At 35.8% G+C, this 23,302-nt stretch overlaps 2 protein-coding genes across 2 annotated transcripts; one reads left to right on the forward strand and one right to left on the reverse strand.

Annotated features, from left to right (window-relative positions):
- Positions 1-772: 772 nt before the first annotated feature.
- Positions 773-17,050, forward strand: LOC115410071 (receptor-type tyrosine-protein phosphatase H-like). Its single transcript, XM_030121491.1, has 22 exons — positions 773-1,070; positions 4,702-4,798; positions 4,927-4,997; positions 5,926-6,049; positions 6,151-6,417; positions 7,082-7,339; positions 7,580-7,825; positions 7,965-8,222; positions 8,917-9,177; positions 10,093-10,350; positions 12,031-12,261; positions 12,373-12,642; positions 12,784-12,877; positions 12,987-13,040; positions 13,114-13,195; positions 13,305-13,395; positions 13,536-13,612; positions 14,618-14,752; positions 14,970-15,092; positions 15,201-15,361; positions 15,601-15,736; positions 16,820-17,050. The coding sequence occupies exons 1-22, from the start codon at positions 1,002-1,004 to the stop codon at positions 16,946-16,948; spliced, it is 3,492 nt and encodes a 1,163-aa protein (XP_029977351.1). The 5' UTR covers positions 773-1,001; the 3' UTR covers positions 16,949-17,050.
- Positions 17,051-17,157: 107 nt separating this feature from the next.
- On the reverse strand, positions 17,158-20,736 carry LOC115410072 (putative nuclease HARBI1). Its single transcript, XM_030121492.1, has 2 exons — positions 19,901-20,736; positions 17,158-17,830 (listed from the first exon to the last, which is right to left on the reverse strand). Exons 1-2 carry the CDS (start codon positions 20,580-20,582, stop codon positions 17,400-17,402), a joined length of 1,113 nt encoding a protein of 370 aa, XP_029977352.1. The 5' UTR covers positions 20,583-20,736; the 3' UTR covers positions 17,158-17,399.
- Between the last annotated feature and the right edge of the window lie 2,566 nt (positions 20,737-23,302).

The following is a 23,302-nucleotide window of genomic DNA, read 5'->3' on the forward strand; positions in this document are numbered from 1 at the left end:
AAGAGCAATGGTTTCACTCAATATCTAATACCAGTTTATTACAGTTGGATTGTGTAAAATTAACATATGGGGAAAGCTATAAAATATTTAATGCAGGTTTACTTCCTCTTCATGTTTCCCCAAAACACTGCACATTCCTTCACACCCGGTAGATTTTATTGACTGATGTGAAACCATAAATGCTGCCATGATGTCATTAATGACTTCAGAATGGAAGTCAGTAATGTTTAACATGGTCACAAACCGATGTAGGAGAGAGTCCTGCAAATATGTGATGTTTTTCAGTCCGCAGTTCCTTATACAGCAGTTGTCAACCACAAGAAAGCTATAAATATCCCTGCCTTTCAAGACTGTGAAAGACACCATAAGCAAATCTACAGTTCTGTGAAATCAACCCAAGTAAAGAGGTTTAACAGTGATTTAATGGGAAAAACGTTTTAAAATGATTGTTGTTTAGATACTGAAAGAAAGAGAAATGATAATGATTCCTCCTCAGTAGTAGGTGAAATTTGTCTCAATTTATTAAGGAATAAGGAGCATTTTTAGTTACACATAATGCTTCACAGACAGTTGCAAACATGATACTGGAAACAGTAAATAACTGATAAACAGTAGTGATACAGCAATTACAGCATATAAACATGTAAAACCTGGAATATTGTTTGATTGACACCATGCTTCAGCAAGTGTCACATTATGACCGTTAATAAGGAAGTAACAGGCGGGGCAAAGGTCTGTGTGGTTATACAAGGCCAAAAAGGAGAAGCAGCTCTTTACTAGCCTGTCAATATGAGAGGGGCTCAGAGGTTACAAGAGGAGGATATGCTTGAGAATTAAAAGTCAACATCACTGGTATAAATTTAACTGGATTGCTTCAGCCTGGGCCCAAAGGACATTGTCTAGAGAATCTTAAATGCTGGTGGTTTATCTTGGGACAGCAAACCAAAGGGCGATAACAAGTCTGTAGTATGACTTAAGGTCATACCATAACTTTAACGACAATGAGGACTTTATCTTTGAAACTCACCTCAGACACTTTTGTGCTGTGTGTCTTCCTGAGTCTGCTTTGGGTAAGTTTCTCATCTTCCTGTTGGTGATCAGAAAAACCACCTTCAGTGACAAGAAGGTTACCCTTAACAAAAGGAAACCTCAGGCTCTAACAACGGTGGAGATCGAAAGTGTGATATGAGTATAGACCTAATGGCAAAGTTTAGTGTATAAAATTCACTTGATGGATTTGAAGAATTAGAGATTACAGAAAATGACACTGTTACACAACGAAATGATACTGGACTTTTTCTGATGGTGAAATATGAATGCACATTCTTTCTCAGCTGCAGGCATCTATTCTTACTAACTTCCTCCAAGAAACAAAAGTTAAAAATGAGGAAATCCGAGGGACGGACATCTCAGCATTTTTATTTTAATTTTATTTTGTAGATTCTGGATAAAAAAAATTGGGGTAGGACAATATATGCTTGACTTTTTCGGACATTAAGTATTGTTAAAGAGCCACAATGAAATAGTTATACATTTGTGTGACATTTCTTGTCTATTTCAGTTTCTTTATGTCCACATATTGGAATGTCCTTTTAATTCTGGAATTTCTTTTGCCTACTTATGTTCGAAATAAAATCTATCGATATCTATTTGAAGATTGAGGACTAGATGAATGTTGTAATAATAGGGGAAAGTTCAGGTCGGTTATAGTCTTTCATGACTTTGTTTTAATAAAAAAAAACAAAAACAATAAAAATTCAAAAAAAAACCCAAAAAAACAAGGTTGTGGCCTGGCAGTTTAACCTATGTGTAAATGACTTCTTAAAATGCAAACAAGTATAAAATAATAATCATGCATTTATAAATGTATTATAGAGCTCATAAAAGTAGGATCAGGTCATAATAAACTATTAATGGTGGTGTTGCTCTGCTGTTGATCAGACTGTGTTTCATACTGTGCACTATGTCAGAGTACAGGTTGCCCTAGAGCACTGGTTCTCAAACTTTTTACAGCGGAGTACCCCCTGAAATATATATTTTTGCCAAGTACCCCCAACTCTCGCTGTGCCAAAGGTGTCTGTTTTTACTTTCAAAACTTTGTAAACAAACAAGATATATTTATCTTTAATATATTAAAAACAACAAGTCTTCATAAGCAAATTTTGTGCAAAATATAAAAGCACCCTCTTTCATTGCTAAAAAATTTAATTAAATGGTCATGAATGAATAAATGAACTTTTCAATAACAAAAAATAATTACTTAATTACTCAAATAAATTCATCTAAAATAGAATAAAATAGAAATGTTCTTAAAATGTTACCAAAGCTTAAACAAGATGACAGACAATAATGATAATATGAAAAATAAAAATATTGAAATGAAATAAGGTCAGGAGTGTCAATTTTATTATATGAATGTATTTATTGTGTTTTATATTTCAGCATTACTTCTCATTATTTATTTTATATTCAGTACATGATGACTCATTTAATGTATTTTTCCCCCAAAAATTTCAAGTATCCCCTTGGGGCTTCTTCCAAGTACCCCTGGGGGTACACGTACCCCACTTTGGGAACCCCTGCCCTAGAGTAAACACTACTGACACTTTTAGGAAATTCTTAACTTTAATAATTTTCCATAACCTTGGATATGTTAACAGAACCTATGTTAAAATCCACTATACCTTTGATACTTGAACATCCAGATACTAAATGCACAGGTGCACTGTTAGGCTCCTTTAACTTTTTTTTCTCTCTATTATAATTCTTAATACTACTATGTGTATATACATATATATGTGCTTATATATAATTTTCTTTGTCTTGTTTCCTAGAAGTGTGGTTGGCTATATGTACAAGCTTGTTATTATTATTATTATTATTATTATTATTATTATTATTATTATTATTATTATTATTATTATTATTATTATTATTATTATCCATTTACTTACTTATTTACTTTATTTATATTGCTCATTTTTTTGCATGTTTGCACTTCATGGACACATCCACAATCATTTATACATGTAGATAATTGTGAGTGCATGTAAGTAAATGTAACTATATTTGTTTGCATATATAATCTTTAGTACTATTCATGTTGTTGTTCTACAAAGTAGGATGACAATGTTAAAGCACTGTTTTTCACAAATTACTCCTCTGTTATGTACTGCACTGCAAAGTCTATATTTAAATGACAATATTTATGCAACAAAGATTCACAAATTACCTTTTTTTCTCTCTTTCGTTTTCTTTCTTTCAGTGAGCAATATTAACACCCTTTTTTCTTTTTCAAAAAAAAAAAAAAAAAAAAGAGAACAGTGATGTCCTGTGTGATATGACTGTTTTGAATAAAAATTTGAATAATAAAAAAAAAAATCCCCTATACCTTTAACACAAGATAATTTGCACTTAGATATTAATTGTCTTGTCAGTACCATCTTAAAAAAGAAACGGCGAAACAGGAAATCAAGCCATATGCATGATTTAGAACGCATTCTTCAGCTCACTGACATTGTGCAGCAGTGGTTTGGGTGCATCAGTGCAGGGAGGGGTCCTCGCTCTGCGGAACAGCTTGAATGAAAAGGACTGATCAAGCAAAACATGTTGGCAAATCGATAAAAAAAAAATCAGAGATCTGCATGATAAAACAGGAATGATCTGAGTGAATGGTCTTTTTCTTGTATACCTCATTATCGGTGTCTGTTAGTATTTATAAGGAAATGAAAAGTACTGTAATAAAAAAAATACTGAGAAATTAGAAATATAATTAGGAATCACAGGTACAAAATGCAAGAGAGTTTACATTTTGATGTCCACCTCTGCACAGAAGTGACTGAAAGATCTTTTTTTTTTTTTTTTTCTTAGGAAATGCCTCAGATACATACTGTACCTTCTTTATCATGCATCATGCATGTTATTGTATTTCTTACTCTGCGATCTGCTTGTATGATGCAATTGTTTTGCCAGGTTAATTGTGGTACTCGAACAAAAAACAGACTTTAACTCATAAAGATCCAGTGCTACTTTTGCGGCAGTTCCCAAATGAATGATTCTCTAGATTTAACTTTTATTAAGTGATTTATCACCATTTGTTATATATCATATGCTGTGTTTTGTTTTGTTTTTTTCAGTAAAAATCATGTATTTTTCCATATTCAATTCACTGATCATGTAGATGTTCATAAATGCTGAGATTAAAGTTGATTTTTATTATATTAAAAACAGGAAAAAAGTGAAGAAAAATTCTAAAACAGAGAAAATTGAATAAAAACTGACATTTTCATCAAAATGTATCATTAAATGAACATAAAACAAGTTTCTCCATCCGCTGTCATTGATCCAACTCCATGGGTTTTACTGGTGACTCAATGTTGTAGAAGATGACGGTATTTCCATGTTCACTACGGAGCCTCTGAACGTCCAAATGGGTCATATCTGATGACCATGAAAAGATGACAAACTGTATTTTACATTAATTATTTAAATGTATTGATAGGATTAGTGGATCAACAGGTATTAAACAGTTTAGATCAGTAGGTGTTTTTGGTCAATGGTGGATGTTTGGGTCTTTTTGGGTTATATGGGATTAATTAGAAAAGCAGTGGTTGCCTTTGGGTTTTGTTTGTGTGGATTTCATAGGTTGAAAATAATTCTCTTTTCATGCTCAAACAATTCCATTTTCATTGTGTTTTTTAGTGTGTCACTGAGTCGATACCCACATCAAAAACAGATATGACAACAACCACCCAGTCACCAACCACCCAGTCACCAACCACTTCACCAACAACGTCAGGTATGAGCTGCTGTTGAGCTGTGGCACAGACTATTGCACATAACAGTCATGAATGATCTGTAGTGTAGTGACAAACTCAAACGCAGTACTTTTCTTCTGATGAAACTCTCATATCATTATCTTCGCAGTAGCTGAAGATGTCTCTGTGATGGTGACAAAGCAAAACGAGACCACAATAATGGTGTCGCTGGAGAACAAGGTTGATAACATCTCATAACATGTTTGAATGGAATATTTCCAAATACAGTCATTTCCATTTAAATATTTATTTTTCAAGTATTGAGGTTTTTTTAGTATTAAGATTTGATAATAAAACACAGAAAAAAGCTGTAAAGGCAGGATTATTCCACTACACTTTAAATAGTAGTGTTGCCATGCTGCTGTTTACACTGTATTTGAAAAGTACAATATATCAGAACAGAGATTGTCGTACAGTTTTGTTCTCACAGCCTAACTAGAGATCAGACATTAACCCTTTCATGCATGAATTATGAGAACCTTAATCAAGATTTTTTTCCTAAGTGTTTTTATTCCTCTTTAGGCATGAAAACAAAAACAAAAAACACTAGTTGAATTTTTTTTATGAACCTATTTTTTGTGGAGTTGCAAAAATGTCCACTCAGCTGGACACCATGTATTTAATTTTTGAAACAAAGAAATGCATTTACTGATATATTGTGTGAAAACTATGAAATACATTTTTTTAATGCTGCTAATCTGATGTTTTGTCACATTTTAACATACTCTAATATTAGTTATTACTCACTTAATGGAGATAATATGCAAAAAATTAAAACTTTTTAAGAAAAATGATTAATTACAGTCTAATAACAATAATAAGCAATTGATTTACACTCAAACATGTTGTCCTGCAGATCAGGTTTATCCAGAACAGCAAAGTTACAGTAATGATATGAATTGCAGTGTATGGGATGATACATAGGCGTCCACTGTGTTGGCTGATATGGAACTAAAACAATAAAATTCATGAATATACAAGAGAACAGCTGGAGAAGAACTGTCCACTGTAGTGACCACTATGCATGAAAGGGTTAATCATTATGCATAACTTTGATAATCACACTCTCTTTGTGCTTAAATTATTCTGTTGTCATTGTGCTTTTTAGGCAGTTACTGAGTCCAACACATCACAGGCAATGACAACAGATACAGAAACATCAACAACACCACCAACAACAACAACAACAGCAACTACAACCACGCAGGCACCAACAACAAAACAACGTAACTGTGAGTTATCATTCTTCATCTGTTCTTCTGGTTTAGTACAAGCTGTTGTGACTGATCATGAATTCAACACTAATAAAACACTCATTTCCTCGTCTTTGCAGCACCTCCAAATGTTGGCGCAGTGAGTGTGAAAACGCAAAATGAGACCAGTGTGACGCTGGAATGGAAAAAGGTCGAGAACATCCAAGAATACATGTTACACTATAATTCCAGTGACAGTTTGAAGATAGAATGGATCCCTCAACCTGATGAAAATACGGTTACACATGTGGTCACTGAACTTTCTCCTGGGAACAAATATGATTTCATTCTCTTCACTGTGTCTGAAGGACTCAACAGCACTGGACTGACATTCACAGCTGCCACCGGTAGGCCCCATTTGAATATATTTATATATTTGTTTTCCTCGTGATATGCAAATAAAAATGAAATAGCTTTATTTTATTGCACTTGTAGTGACGATATTGCACTCTTTTCCTGTTGAGATATGCAAAACAGCTTACATCAGGAATAGTTGTGAGTAAAGGTGTCTCTTTATTCTAGTGCCTCTTAATGGCAAGGATTTCAAATCTGTTGATTAAAAAACAAAAAAAATCACTCATGTAGTGTTTCATTGGGCCGCCTTTAGTCTTGGTCATGTTCTTGGCACATCTAGAAGATTGTCAGTGGGGTCATTCGGTACACTCAGGTAGTCTCAGTACCACTCAGTAGCTGACCTCATAAAGTTGATAAATCTATACCTGACCATTGGAAGCAACCTGAGGTCACAACACTGCTCCCACAGGCTTGGACTGTAGGCACTATAGGCATGATGGGTAATCATTTCATCTGCCTGTGATCCACTCTGGAATAGGGTCCATCTGGACTCACCTGATAAATAAATTATTTTTGGGTCTGTTTTCAATAGTGTAGAGAAGAAAGAGGTAGAGTATTGAGCATGGCGACAATGTTACTATTTTTCTTGTGGACATTTATTATTGTTCTGTCGACAAACCTTTAATACATACCTCTCTGTATCTTTTTACATCCTAGCTCCTATGAATGCAGAGAATTTCATGTCAAATGGACAAAATGAGACCAGTATAACTTTGACGTGGAACAAAGTGCCAGATTTCCTCGACTACACACTTGTGTTCGATGACATGACCATAAACATCACTGCACAAGAGGGAGACAAAACAGTGACATATGATGTGCCAAATCTTACAAGTGGGATTCTGTATAAATTCACTCTTTTCACTGTGTTTGAAAATGTGAGAAGCAGTGGCACAATCCACAGCGCACCCACCGGTAAGATATATTTTCTGACAGTGAGAACCACTGTGGAGCTTTGTGAGAATATGTCATTTAAAATGCATATATGTTTCACTGACAAACAAATTTAATGGACATTTTAGCCATGATCATTATTATTATTATTATTATTATTATTATTATTATTATTATTATTATTATTATTATTATTATTATTATTATTATTGATAGCTTGCCAAAATATAAAGTAATTTGTCAATTATCTTCACTTCCCAGCTCCTCAGAATACAAACAACTTTAAAGCTTTCACACAAACTGAGACCAGTATAACTCTGATATGGGATAAGGTGGAAAAGATCCATGACTATACACTTGTGTTCAATGAAAGTGAGATAAATGTTCCAGCCTCAAGCACACAACATACAATATTCAACCTCACGGCAGCAACTCTGTACAATTTCACTCTCTTCACTGTGTTTGAAACGGTGAAAAGCAGCGGAGTAAACCTCACAGCACCCACTGGTAAGATGTATTTTCTCTGATAGCAAGAGCCGCTATAGGGCTTTGTAAGAATATGCCATTTAAATATTGCTGATGGATTAAAATATAATTGAAATTCTAGAACTAAATAACTAATTTCTCTACTATCTTCACTTCCCAGCTCCTCAGAATACAGACCACTTTAAAGACACCACACGAAATGAGACCAGTATAACTCTGGAGTGGAAAAAAGTGGCTGATATCCTCGACTACACACTTGTGTTCAATGACATGACCATAAACATCACTGCACAAGAGGGAGACAAAACAGTGACATATGATGTGCCAAATCTTACAAATGGGATTCTGTATAATTTCACTCTCTTCACTGTGTTTGAAGACATAAAAAGCAGTGGAAAAAAACTCTCTGCAGCCACTGGTAAGATGTTTTTTCTTCACCACACAACATCAGGCTTATAATTACCCCGCCCCCCAAACGGGAGGCAAAGGGTATTGTTTTTGGTTCAATTTGTTTGTTTCTTTGTTTATTAACACTCTAGGAGCAAAACTATTGGTTGAATTCATACCAGATTGGATTTATAGATTGCCAGCGACCCAGAATAGATCTGATTACATTTTAGGAAAAGTAGGTCACAGTTAAAATTTTTTATGAATTTTTAAAATCTTTTTTCCCATTTACTTATAATGGGCAAAATTTAACATGTCTGTAGCAGCCAAACTATCAAACTATTGGTTGAATTCATATCACATTGGGGTTATAGATTGCCACTGACCCAGAATAGATGTGGTTATATTTTGGGAAAAATAGGTCACAGTTCAAATTTTTTATGAATTTTCCAAAAAACAAAAATTAATCCATTCTCTTACAGTGGGGGAAATTTCATATGTTTATAAAATCATCAATTTTGTTTTAATTTACTGCAAACTTGGCTCATATATAGAGGCAATTGATATGCTGACATCAGCACATGCATAGACATGATGACATCAGCTGGATCAATGCCAAGATAGGCTACAATAGGTATGAGGGGGGGGCGGGGTTTGTTGTGCCTGGCACCACTTGTTATATTTTGTAATTAAATGTTGCTTCTTTTTGTATTTTTCATTCCTAGTTCCTCGTAATGCAGAGGGCTTCAGTGTGTGTAGCCAGAATGAGACCAGTATAACTCTGCAGTGGCAAAAAGTGGATGAAATCCTCAACTACGAAATTGAATTTGGAGAAAGGAGCATAAGCATCGACAGTGCAACAGAGGAAAATGGAATCCTGATGTATACAATATCAGATCTTGCAAGTGGCACCCTGTACCACTTCACTCTGTTTACCAAGTTTGCGAATTTCCCCAGCAGTGGAGCAAAATACGATGCTGCCACTGGTAAGACATTTTTATCTCTAACATATATATATATATATAGGCTCCCAAAACTATCTTATATCATTGAAATCTCATGCTCTTTTCATTATTTGTGAGTTTCAGCAGCCTGTGGATGGATTAAATTGAGTTTATTATTTGTATTGGTGCGGAATTCAATTTTTGAAGATTAATTTAGTTAAAATGTCAAAATTTTCAACATTCATCTTTTGGTTCAGCTAAATGTTTTAAAGTAACCTTACTGATTTGGTCTGTAATATAATACTTCTCCTAAGGTTCAAAATTCATGCCCATACTTACACATTTAACCCATAAAGACCCAGTGTTATTATTGTGTCGGTTCCCAAATGAGTTTCTCTCTCTATTTAACCCTTCTTAAGTGATTTATCACCAGTTATTACACTATTGTCCTCTGCATTTTGCATTTTTCAGTGTGAATCATGTATTTTCCCCTATGTTTAATTTGCTGATCATGTATATGTTCATGAAAATTCAGAGTAAATTTAAAGGTTATTATTTTACAGCAGAAAAGACAGAAGAAAAAGTGACTTTTTCAGTCAGGATAACAATGACTGAACATAAAAAACAAGCATCTACAACTTCTGTCATTGAGCCAACTCCATGGGTTTTATTGGTGAATCAACTTTGTAGAAGATGACGGCGTTTCCACGTTCACTACGGAGGCTCTGAACGTCCAAATGGGTCATATCTGATGACCATGAAAAGATGACAAACTATATTTTACACCAGTTATTTACATGTTTTGACAGAATTAGTGGATCAAAAGTTATTAAACATTTTAGATCAGTAGATGATTTTGTTCGCCGGTCACTGTTTGGGTCTTTAATGCACACTATACAAACATATATATACTGCATTTATTTACTTTTGAGTGATCGTTTTCTCTCTTTTCATCAGTTCCTCCAGTGCTGCCTTCTGTGAATGTGACAGTGCGTAAAGTGACCAGTATAGTCCTGGAATGGGAGAGTGTGCGTGAAGACTGGCATTACGCCCTCACAATTAACGGGACAACTGTGCCAGTTTGGCCCAAGGGATCGTCAAATGTTGTGTCATATCCAGTTATGTCTCTGGAGCCTGGAACGGAGTATCCATTCACTGTGACCACAATATTCATGGAACTGAATAGCACGGCTTACGAAGGCTTCACAGTAACAAGTAGGGAAGTTGATCAATGTATTTTCAAGTATGAATAATCATGATTAATACACAAAGACATGAATAGCACAAGACAACACTACAAGAAATCATAAAAAACATCAGACAAGAAAGCAAAAAAGAAAAAATGCAAGGGGAATAGAAAAATAAATAATATGAGAATTAGTGTCTTATATTAGTTGTGCCACCCCTGGTGTGTCCACGGGGCTATCTAAGGTTAAATAATTACTGGTTCATGTGCTGCATGACACGAGATGGTTAGTTCTTCTTGAATGTAAAGAAGTCCAAACATCTGGATGATACTGAGAAATATAATGCATTTGAAAGTTGTGATTTGTGATAAAATGCACTATACTACCTGGTTTAGCCATAGTGGAGAAGACACAACATGACAACAATGTACACAAGACAGGCATGAATCTGAATACACAAATTAATAACAATATTGTGACTAGAGGAGGACGCACGATCCATCTTCATTTGTTCATTTACAAACCAGAATTTTGACAGTGAATATTAAGTGAGGGTCTGCCATCAAGCCATATACAAGGATTTATATGGCTTTCCCTGAGAGCAACATGGGATCCATTTAAGCTTTTAATATCAGTGGAGTAACTGATGGAGGTGAAGAATAACATACTTTTTTCTGCGTTTAAAAGCTAGTCTGATTGAGAAGTGTTTGTTGGAAGGTATTGAATACAGACTAAAGACTGGGCAGAATTTGAGATGGTGTGGAATGTGGGTCCTACAAATTTCATTATCAGTCAAAGAATGGATGTTGAAGTTGTGATAAATACAGTTAATTAATAATCTTTATTTGTCAGTATATTTAGATGCAGACATGCAACACACACTGAAATTGACCCTCTGAATTTAACCTATAGCTGAACAGACAGAAACACCACATACCTGCAGACTAGGAGCAGTGGGCTGCCATGTCGGGTACCCGGGGAGCAAATAGCAGGGTTTGATGCCTTGCTCAGGGGAACATCAGCCAACCATTTTTCTGCCAGTGTGGGGAATTGAAAAAATGACCCTTTAGTCACAAGCTGATTCACTATAGCTGCCCCCAGTTATTTACTGATGTAAAATGTAATGTAAACAACAGTGGTCCGAGTAAAGACCCTTGTGGCACCCCATGTTAAATGCGTGACAGAATGCCATCAGCATCACCAGTCTGAGATCTTTATGTGAAGTAGGAGTACAACCAATTCATGGAAGATTTATCTAGACCTGTGGATTGAAGTTTCTGATTCAAGATTCAAGAAGTTTATTGTCATATACACAGCAGTACTGTGCAATGAAATTCTAACTTTGTGAGTTCCCTTTGCACAACTAATGTAAACAGTTAAGCTAAACTAAAACACAATATAGGAAATAAAACTGTACACTGGGCAAGGAAAAATAAATAGGTAAAATAAAATGAAGCAAGTACTCTGTGCAAAGAGGAAGTGTATCAAGGTGCAAAGAAAAAAAAAAGACAGATTGATAGTGCAAGATACAAAATACTGTCATACTGGAGTAGGATATTATGATATTATGATTGGTTGCATGTAAGGTCAATTACATGGGCAGCACAACAGAGTTTTTGATCATGAGAAGACTGAATTTTAGCACTGACTGAAGCATATGCTTAATATGAACACTTTAATTTTATTTATTTAATTTCTTTTATTTCAGCCATTGACTGTGTCAATGTGGACTGGCAGAAAACTGACTCATCAATTACAGGAATGGTTCAAGGCTTGGTCTCAAGTGTAACAGCCACTAATGGATCGGACGCATATACCAGTCCTGGAACTAACAACGTGTCATTTACCAACCTTTACCCTGGTGCAACCTATGAAATGGTTTTTGTGTATGAAAAAAATTCTACACCCTATCCACAATGTAACCACAGTCTCACAATCAGTAAGTACGGAAGTGTTGTTGTGTTTTTGTTTTGTTTTTTTCTTTTTACAGTTTACATGTTATTTTGTTGGAATGTGTCTGTTATTAAAAAGGTATTTTCTTTTTACCCAGTTCCACCAAGTTTGAGTGCTGTCTGTAAGGACTGGGCAGCTGGCTACTCCATTTACATAGAGTGGAATGCACCATATGGTACGTGGAGTGCTGTGGAGGTGAATGTGACCGACCAAACACATACTTATGCTCAAAATGGGGAACAACATGCTGAAATACCTGGATTTCAACCAGCCAAAAAGTATAAGGTGTCGATAGTTTCACTGTCTGGGACTAACAGAACCGAAAGAAGCAAACCATTTGTTTTTTACTGTAAAACTGATGAAAGGGGTGAGTAAAAATTAATCTCTAGAAATATCATTTCTGCTGTAAATACGATGGAAATAAGAATAGTTGTGTTCTGCTTTGTTCAGTATTTATGTAAAAAAAAAAAAAAAAAGTGCTTAATCTACACCCCCCCTGTCCCGGCAGGAGTCATTGCAGGGTCAGTAATGGGCGTGCTGCTTTTTGGTGTCCTGATCTGTGCGATCGTCATAATTATGTTGAAGAGACCAGACATGATAAGGTTGACACTGATTCAGTTACAACTTTGTAGTTCTATCCAATCCACTCAGTCTATACAAAATGTACAAAAATGAACTGACTGTCTGTCTTTGTTCTTTTTTTCTCTGCAGCAAAAAGGCGTTCATCCGTGGTTCTAAGCAACCACTCAAAAATAGAAAAAGGAAGTAAGTGTATATTTTATCTGTGCTTAACACTGATATCATAGATTCTATTTGACATTAATGCTTTGTATTTTAGACCTATTCCTGTGGCCAGCTTCCCAAGCCATTTTAACCAGTTAGACGCAGATGAAAATAGAGGCTTCAGCCAGGAATATGAGGTATGTGAAAAATAAAAATAATATCTTCCCATCCTTATATACGGCTGTAAAGTGTAAAGTGCATTTGTTATCAGTTCTATTGACATGTATTCTGTCATTTTTCATATAGAACCTTGGTACCGTTGGTACAGAGCAGACACAAAAGGCAGCTATTCTCCCTGAAAACAAAGCAAAGAACCGTTTTACCAACATCCTACCATGTGAGCATGTTACTGACCAGTGAACCATGCCACTATGAGCAAGAATTACATTTGTTCTGTATTAATGCATTTGAGTTTTGTTTGTTTTGACTTTATTGTGGTGTGCTGCAATTAATTCATCTTCTGTTTTCTCATCCTAGATGACTGGTCTCGTGTAAAGCTAACTTCTTCAAATTCCAACAGCATTGATGATTACATTAATGCCAATTACATGCCAGTATGTACCATGTAACAGCTGAAAATCAATCATTAAGTTAAGTTCTCTTATAGAACTTTGTTGAAGACAAAATATTTTAAAATAATAATCCTCAAAGTATTTCAGTAAGAGTGGATGGGTGCTTCTGTGAAACTGGGTACATTTTGGGATTTGGCCCTTTCCTACCTTTTTAGATCTAATAATAAAAGAGAAATTTAGACCTATTTCCCCCAGGATGTACCTAACGATGACCTCAGAAAAACACAAAAAAATTATACTCTTGCTCTGAGCCATCCCAAAATTACTGAATTTTTAATAAAATATCGAGGCCAAAAACGGTGTCAGTGTATTTTATCTGGACCACATGGCTTGAAATGGTCTTATATACCACTACAAATAAAGACACTGTGTTAAATTTGATGATCCTAGTGGTTTTTCTAATTCAGATATGAATTGGCAGTCTCATTCCAGGTTTTGTATGTAACCCATTATGTCCACTTGCATTCCAAGCAGAACCAGTCCATTTAAACGCATATAAATCATGAATGATTTTGCAACAGTGGTCATTTTTGTGAAACACTCTGGCTCGCATATTTAATTAAATTCCAAAAATTTATCTGTGACAGAATAAAAAGATATATATTTTTTAAATAGTAGCGCGTAATTTTCGTGTCCTTTTGACTATGTTACATACAGATTTTTGTATTAAATATAATAGAAAATAATATAAAAATGTGTTTTATCTGAAAAATAGTTTCTCTTTTATCTCACTAAATATTTATTTTTAAAATAGACCTAAAGTGCTTCCAAACTCATAACATTAGTCTACATCTGGTGTGAATTTTTAGCCCCCATGTCCTGTTTTTAGAGACCAGTTTCATAGAAGCATCCATATGATTACACACCTGCATTTCATATGAAATTAAGGGATTTTTGTCATAAACTAAACTAACTTGTGTATATATGATGTTATACTTCATCACCACCGTTGAACTGTGCAGATTAACTTTACTCATTGTTTCTCAGGGTTACAACTCCAACAGAGAGTACATCGCCACTCAAGGTCCTTTGCCCTCGACAGTGAACGATTTCTGGAAGATGATCTGGGAGCAAAGAGTGAAAGGCATCGTCATGGTAACCAACTGCACGGAGGGAGGAAAGGTGAGTCATCATGGAAGATTTCGCAGTTTTATAACCTGATTTTGAGATATATGCCAAAAACATACACAAAATATGGTTAAATGATGGGAAAATAAGTGCACAAACCACATTAGTTTCATAATTATTTTTTGCAAAAAGCTTAGTTGTAGCGTTGTTTGTGTTGCTACAATGAAACAAGTTAAACACACTTTGCTTTTTGTGTGTTCTTAATTTAAAGACCAAGTGTGAACAATACTGGCCTGCAGACAAACAGCCTATCTTTCATGGACAACTGACGATTACTCTCTCATCTGAGCAGCAGGAAACCAACTGGACACTGAGGGAATTTAAACTCAAGCATGTATGAAATGTGTTTTTAAGCTTCACATTCAATAAAATGGGTAAAACTGTTGATATGACAGTAAATTTAACACAGTTCTATTTCTATCCGTCTGAACTCTGTTTGCAGAGGCAGTCGTCAGAGGAGCGCACAGTGAAACATTTCCACTTCACTGCCTGGCCTGACCATGGAGTCCCACAGGGCACAGAGGTGCTGGTCCAGTTCAGAGGACTGGTTCGAAGTCACATACGGGCAGAGGCTGCAGGGACACCTACTGTGGTTCACTGCAGGTACCGAATAAGACCTTTCAGCCCACACTAGGATAAACTCACATTTGGTAGTCATGTTAAAAACAATATTTTGAGGTAAATCCATTCATTACCTTCTTTGCTTATGAAAATGTTAGCTCCTTTTAAAATGAATGCCTCTATTCTCCATTAACATGTCAGTATGAATGAGAGAGTCAGGTATGCATGATAGTAAAACAGCGACTTCATCTTGACACCCATTGCTGTGACGTCTCTCACAGTGCTGGAGTGGGGAGGACAGGCACAATCATAGCCTTGGATGTGCTTCTGCAGCAGCTGGAAAAAGAAAAGGCAGTGGACATCAATGGCTTTGTGTACAAGATGAGACTCAGTCGCTCACACATGGTGCAGACAGAGGTACGTCTGATCACATAACATGGTTCTTTCAGGCTGTTCTGCCAAGTCCTGAATTAACCTTCCTCTTGTGTTAGGGTCAGCATGACTCATTTTAGGTTTTAAAAGTATAAAAGAATCACATAAAATTTGTTTATTGCATCAAGGCTTTTTGACTTTGCCAGGAACCTCTATTTTAACAAAATAATACAAAAAAATTAATGTTTTCACTAAATTAGGAAATGCTCTGGTTGAAATTATGACCTTTGTGTTGTTAGGGTCGATCCAGTTTAAAAAAAAGATTATAAAGCAATAATTAGAGCCAAAACTGAAATCCTAAGTGCACTGTCAGCCAGCACAGACAGCCAGCTCCTCTCCCAATAATGTGAGCTTTTGGGGATTCTCATTTCGCCTTGTTATCCAGTTTACCTGCACAAAAACAAAATAAGCAAAGACAGGCATGTCCACACATGAGGCCAATTCAGTACAGAGTTGGTGACAGAGTGCAGAGTGCACATCGAGGGGTATGCTGACAAAAAAAAGGCTCACACCAAAAATATTAAAACCAATAGTTTCATGGATAAGGAAGCCTAACAAGGTAACCAAGAGATGAGAAACATGGGATCATAGATAATTGTTTGTAGTGCGTTTTACAGCTGATTTAAGACATGGGTCAAAACCGACCTGTTAACATAAGAGATGGTAACAGAAAGCTAACACAAGAGGAAGGTTAAATAGGTACTGACTTCTTGGAAGAATGAATCTCTTTTTAAGTTTCTAAATATTCAAGACTATTTCCAAATAGAGAATGTCAACATAAATAAAAACACAGAAGTTGACATTTGGGCCATTAGGGTTTTTGCATACTGAATGAAGCTGCTACATCCTGACATACACTACAACTCACAATCATGTCACTAAGTATACGTTAATGTGCATATTTTCATTATCTGGACACTAAAGTGTTGCTGTGCAGCTGTCATATTTAACTCTTCTGGTGGCAAGTGTTAGCAAATGTACTTATTCACTAACGTGTATAAACAACATGCATGCAACCGCGACTTCTGCTTTTCAAATGACCAGCAATTGTTCTTTCTGTCTTTTCAGTCCCAGTACATTTTTCTCCACCAGTGCATCATGGACATTCTGCAGACAAATGACACAAGTAACGAGAACATTTACGAAAATGCAGATATGATATATGCCAATGCTACAGCACTCAGAGAGTTACACTAAAACAGTGTGAGTGCCTTAGCTGAGTCCATTGTCTAAAGTCAATGTTTTGTGCACTTAATTGTAATAATTCTAAAATCTACAATTTATATTTTATCATGAACTGTAAATATGAATGACATCTTATATTTTTACTGTACATGTAAAGCACACTTAAGATAATGTTTTTATTTGTTATTAATATATATTGTGTAAGTAAACAACACCAGATGACCAAAGAATGTGTTCTTTATTATTAAATTTAGGTAAAAAGGATAGTCTACATCTATACAATAAAACAATACTTTATTAATAAAAATAAGAATTTTCAAACAACATGAAAAACAGAATGATATCTTGAGTCACCCTGTGTATGAATGTTTCATTGTAGCTGGGGTTTAGGTTTCAACATCTGCATTTAAAGTGTAAGAATATTAAAGATCCTCTTTGCTTGAAGACAGAGCCCACACCCTTCTCAGTCATCTTCTTCCTCTGAGCTGCTATCTGATGGGTAGTGGCTCCTGGGAGGAACATAGAAGTTACTATCGATGAGCGCCTGTCTGGCTTTTAAGGCCTCGTCATTACTGCCGGGTGTCACTGAAAGCTGCCTGCCTGGATACAAGGGCTCGGTTTGACCAACGCCAGTCGGAGGAGGGACCGAAAACTTCTTAGCAATGTTGTGAAGGACACTGCATGCTTTGATAATGTTAGACTTTTTGTCCAAACCACCTTCCCTGGCATAACCAAGCTGCGTCAGACACTTGAAACGCCTCTTCATGGAGCCGATTGTCGTCCAAATGACGCGGTAGATTTTGGCATGGGCCTCGTTGAAGCACGCCTCACTGTCGCTTACAGGTTCTGGCACAGGAGTCAAGACATGTTTGCTTAGGTGGTAGCCTTTCCCTCCTTTAAAAGAAAATAAACATGCAGAATGATCAACACTTTTATTACAGTTATAGATTGTTAAAGACAAATTCCTCATAGACAGATGAGGAAGTCTTTTGTGCAGCTATTCTAAATAAAAGAGCATAATTACACAAGAGGGTCAGTCAAGCGATGACACTGTTACATGCTTCGTGTTCAATGGGCTCTTTGTACATATTTATCCTGTATCGATGTGTGTTACATATTTCATTAAGTATTTGTAAGTACTTAAACAAATCTTTGACCAATGTGCTCAGTAACATGGTTCCATCAAAATGTCACTGATATTGACAAAGTTTACGCCAAAGTGCTTAACATGCGGTTCCCACAGGAAATTCACTTAAATTTTCCTGTGTTGTGTTAAATAACAAATTAAAATACACTGATGTCAAAATTTAGAAAAATATATTGGAAACTTTCTATTCTATTCTATTCTATTCTATTCTATTCTATTCTATTCTATTCTATTCTATATGAACCCCTTCTAATGCTTTTTAACCCTTTCATGCATGAATTAAGAGAACCTTCGTCAAGATTTTTTTGGCTAGAGTGTCTTTATTACTCCTTATGCATGAAAAAAACAACATGATTGAGTTTTTTTTTTTTTCATATCATTACAAAAATGTCCACTCAGCTACACCATGCATTTGATTTTGAAGCAAAGAAGCATGTATTTAAACCCAATAGGGTCAAAACACAGTAATGTCCTGTCAGAGAGCAAATTTTAATTGATTGCCATTCCAACATTTATTTCATTCTAAAGTAGCTCCTTGTTTTAGATAATCCCTTACGGTCAGACTAAAGCAAAAATGAATTTAAAAGTAAAAATGTGGGTCATTTCACAACACTAATCTGCCAAATTGTCTCTAAAATGTCCCGTCAGAGAGATTTTGAATACCGTGTTTTGACCCAATAGCAGAAAGTGATATGAAAAGAATGAAACTAAAACATTTTTAATGCTGCTAATCTGATGTTTTCTCACATTTTAACATATTCTAATACTAGTTATTACTCACTTCATGGAGGTAAAATGCAAAAAAAAAAAAAAATCCTTTTTGTTTAAAAGAAAATGTTAATTACTGTCTAACAATTAACAATTGATTTACACTAAAACATGTTACTGCAGATCAGATTTATCAAGAATAGTAAAGTTATAGTAATGGTATGAATTGCAGTCTATGGGATGATGCATAGGTGTCTACTGTATTGGCTGATATGGAACTAAAACAACAAAATCCATGAATATACAAAGAACAGCTGTAGAATAACTGTCCTCTGTAGTGACCAGTATGCATAAAAGGGTTAATTTGTAGCACAAAGTGAGGACTGTGGCATCCAACTAAGTCACAGGTGTCAAACATGCCAAATCCGGCCCACCAAAGGGTCCAGTCTGGCCCTTAGGATGAATTTGTGAAATGCAAAAATTACACTAAGATATTAACAATCCTTTTAGTTCAGGTTCCACATTCAGAACAATTCAATCTCAAGTGGGTCAGACCAGTAAAATACTATCATAATAACATATAAATAATGACAACTCCAATTTTTTCTCTTTGTAAATGTAAATGTTTTCATGTATTTACACTAAAACAAAGTATAATTTCACAAAAAATGTGAATAACCTGAACAAATATGAACATTTTTGAAACGTCTGAAGTGCATCTTTACCAATATTCTGCCTATTATTAAATGTTTTATGTATTTGTAGATCCACTGTGATCTGTGAGTTATAATGTACATGTGTAAATGATAAACTGAAGCACAATATTATTAGAATTACACTTATTTATTAAGTGTGTTCATGTTATTCACATCTTTTGAAAGGATAGTTTGTAGATGTAAACCTTTTCATAATATAAATTTACTTTTTTCGCTCTAAAACATAGAGAAAAGTTTGGAGTTGACATTATTTATATATTATTATGTTATTATTTTACTGGTTGGGCCTACTTCAGATCAAATTTGGCTGAATGTGAACCCTGAACTAAAATGACTTTGAAACTCTGAACTAAGTGATGGAGTTCTCAGTTGTCCCACTGTCTTTGAACTTACCAATAACCCAGTATGGCCCATGCAGGTCCTCTTCTATTTCCTGTCCTTTGAATGATGACTCCCACATCTCCTGCTCGGATGTTCCGCCTACACAACACTTCTCAATGCTCAGTATGTTCCCGTCGGAGTCGCAGATGAGCTGGCTCACCACGGACGTGTTTCCTAAAGTGTTGACGAAAGACTTATAGTCGTCCTCGTACGAAGACGCTCGGACCCTGAAGTGGGCTGGTGCGATGATGCCCAGCACGTTCGGAATGTCACAGATCTGCTCGATTTTAGCAGCTACGTTAGCTCTGGCTTCTTCAGTTTGAGGGAAAGAGATGAACTGGTCGACCATCCCCGAGATGGTCCCGGACACCAGGCTGATGATGGCCGGACTGTGCGCCTGGCTCAGGCCGACCCTGTCCAGGATGGAGGCGGAGGACACCCCGTGTGCGTAGTAGTCCAGAGTCACCATAACCAGCGAGTCCACCGACACCACGGGCTTCTTCATGACCACTTTATTCATGCGGGCTCGGACAGTGTCAGTGATGAAAGTGATACAGGGTCTGGTGAGGTGGAAGAGCTGGAACAGAGATTCATCGTCGAATTCATCGAAACAAGTGGGAGCTCCGCGGTCCACCTCCTCATGCGCGAGCAGCTCCTGGTGGACCGCGAGCCACACCGGCAGGGCGAAGGCCATCTGTGTACAGAGTAGAAAACACACCTGCGACAGCGGCCAAAAACACCAAAAAACTCCAAAACTTACCGACTAACCGTGTAAATGACGCGCAGATGTAAACATTAGCAAGGACGGTGGAAGCGCATCTTCTTCTGTGTAGACTGTCCGCAGAGCTGGGCGTCATCGCCCCCTGGTGGACAGGAAAGGAAACGACAACACATCTGCACATGTATTTATCAGGTCAAGGTAACTATAAGGTCAGTGTAGGAGCTATTTGTCTGTTTAGTTTTTTGAGTAAAGTTAATTTACATTTTTTGTTTACTAATTTAGTTTTTTTTTTTTGCTAATTTTTTGTTTTTTGTTTACTTTTTGTTTGTTTAATCTTTAGATTTTTTTAAATTTTCATGGTTATTGCTTTCATTCTTTAGTATTTAACACCTTTTGTTTTGTGTTTTCTTATTGGTTTAGACCAGGGATGTCAAACAAAACCGGCCAAAACCGGCCCGCCAAAGGGTCCAATCCAGCCCGTGGGATGAATTACTGAAATAAATAAATTACACTGAAGATATTAACAATCAAGGATGTCAAAATAAATTTAGTTCAGTTCCATCTAAAGTGGGCCAGACCAGTAAAATACTATAATAATAAACTATAAATAATGAAAACCACATATTTTTCTCTTTGTTTTAGTGTAATAAAGTGAAATTACACAAAAATGTTAACATTTACAGACTAGCTTTTTACAAAAAACCTGAACAAATATGAACAACCTGAAGTGTCTTAAGAGATTTAAGAGTGATTGTACCAATATTCTGTCTGTTATTAAATGTTTTGTGTATTTGTAGATCCACTGTGATCTGTACGTTGTAATGAACATGTAAAAATGAGAAGCTGAGGCCAAATAATGGCATAAATTGTTAAAATTACACTTTTTTTCTTAATAAATTTCATTTTGGCCATGGTTTGTTCATGTTTTTCCACATTTTTTAAAGGATAGTTTGTAGATGTAAAAATTTTAATAATATAATCTTACTTTTTTCACTCTAAAACATAGAAATTAGACATACAAATTTTGGAATTGATATTATTTATGTATTATTATGTTATTATTTTAATGATCCGGCCCACTACAGGTCATATTGGGCTTTATGTGGCCCCTGAACTAACATGAGTTTGACATCCCTGGTTTAGACCATGGGCACCTGGGTATAAATAGGGAGCACCAAGTTAGACCAGCATGCACCTGGGTGGGCCTATGGTTTTTTACCAGACAACTGGACAGTCAACCAGATAACCAGTCATTCACAGACAGACAGGATGAGCAGGAGGGACAGCACAAAAGGCCTTGGTTGTTGTTTGCCTGCAAAATCCGGAAAATAAACCACCCGAAATACATCTATGGTATGGACATTGTATTTTTGACTACATAAACCACAAACCCATGGTGCATCTAGTGGTTATTTGAGTTATGTTAAAGTCTTAAGTTCAGTCACCTTTAAGTTGATTTAATTTTGATGACAAATAGTCACTACAGTCAGGTTCTGGTAATTATGACATGTGCAGCCATCATATCATAAAATGAAACTATGCAACACTCAATCAATCAAGCAATCAATCAAGCAAGCAATTTATTACAAAATTATTACAACAATTAAAAACGACAATTCATTTACACGATTTTGTATTGGGGGGCAACGTGGTGGTACAATGGATAGTGCTTGTGCCTCACAGCAAGAAGGTCCTGGGTTCGATTGCAACACCAGTCGATGGGGGTGGGACCTTTCTGTGTGGAGTTTTCATGTTCTCCCTGTATCTGTGTGGGTTCTCTCCGGGTACTCCGGCTTCCGCCCACCATCCAAACACATGCACTGATAGGTTAATCTAAATTGCCCATAGGTGTGAATGTGAGAGTGATTGTCTCTATATGGCGCCCATAAGTAGCTGGGATAGGCTCCAGCGACCCCTGTGACCCTAGTGAGGATAGACCGGGTTTAGAAAATGAATGAATGAATTTTGTAATAGGATCCCCCAGAAGCAGTCCTCAGCATATAAATGTGATTAAACTTCATAAGAGACACAATTTACATTATAATCTTTAATAAATTTAAATGTTCTAAATAACTCTAAACATATAGCACACAAACAGCATAGCAGACAAACAAAAATATAGAAATAAAATAGAAAATGCATCAAATAAAATGAGGTGTCATTCTTCATATTCTTTATCTCATAATATAAGAACTGTTATGTCTGAGAAAATACAATGTACAGTAAAAAGCAGGATTTGTTTTGGATGCCTGATGGGGACATGTTGAGTTGGTTATTTGAAAATGAAATATATAATTTGGCAAGATTTTTGGGGAAGGCATGGAAGCTCAGACAAACAACTCTGTATCCCGAACTAAAATGACCTTGTTTGATAATGTAATTGTTATTAGGATGATATATGCTTTATATGCTGGTCATCTTCCTGTTTTGAAGTCAATAGTGTTTTATAAGCCTTTATGGCCCGAGCACGTAAGTGTATGACACTTATATAAAATATTAATTCATTCTTCATCTATTATTTTCTCATATTTATTTTTTTTTAAGTGTTACTCTTATTGCTTAATGCGTTCTAAAAGAACCAACTATTATTATTACCACAGTGACCATTAATTAAAAAAATAAAAATGAACAAGTAAATAAATCTGTTTCTTTTAATTGGACATAAGTTTGTTTGTTGAATGTACTGAACTGCA

Source organism: Sphaeramia orbicularis, chromosome 19 (assembly GCF_902148855.1).
Source record: "Sphaeramia orbicularis chromosome 19, fSphaOr1.1, whole genome shotgun sequence".
Classification (NCBI taxonomy): Eukaryota; Metazoa; Chordata; class Actinopteri; order Kurtiformes; family Apogonidae; genus Sphaeramia; species Sphaeramia orbicularis.

Bases quoted from the DNA above. Each gene is read 5' to 3' on its own strand.
- LOC115410071 (XM_030121491.1), top strand. From the start codon at position 1,002: ATGAGGACTTTATCTTTGAAACTCACCTCAGACACTTTTGTGCTGTGT. The intron at 4,799-4,926 runs GTATGAGCTGCT...TTATCTTCGCAG, and splicing joins CACTTCACCAACAACGTCAG to TAGCTGAAGATGTCTCTGTG. The intron at 15,362-15,600 runs GTACCGAATAAG...CGTCTCTCACAG, and splicing joins CCTACTGTGGTTCACTGCAG to TGCTGGAGTGGGGAGGACAG.
- LOC115410072 (XM_030121492.1), bottom strand. From the start codon at position 20,582: ATGGCCTTCGCCCTGCCGGTGTGGCTCGCGGTCCACCAGGAGCTGCTC. The intron at 17,831-19,900 runs GTAAGTTCAAAG...TTTCTTTTAAAG, and splicing joins TGGGCCATACTGGGTTATTG to GAGGGAAAGGCTACCACCTA.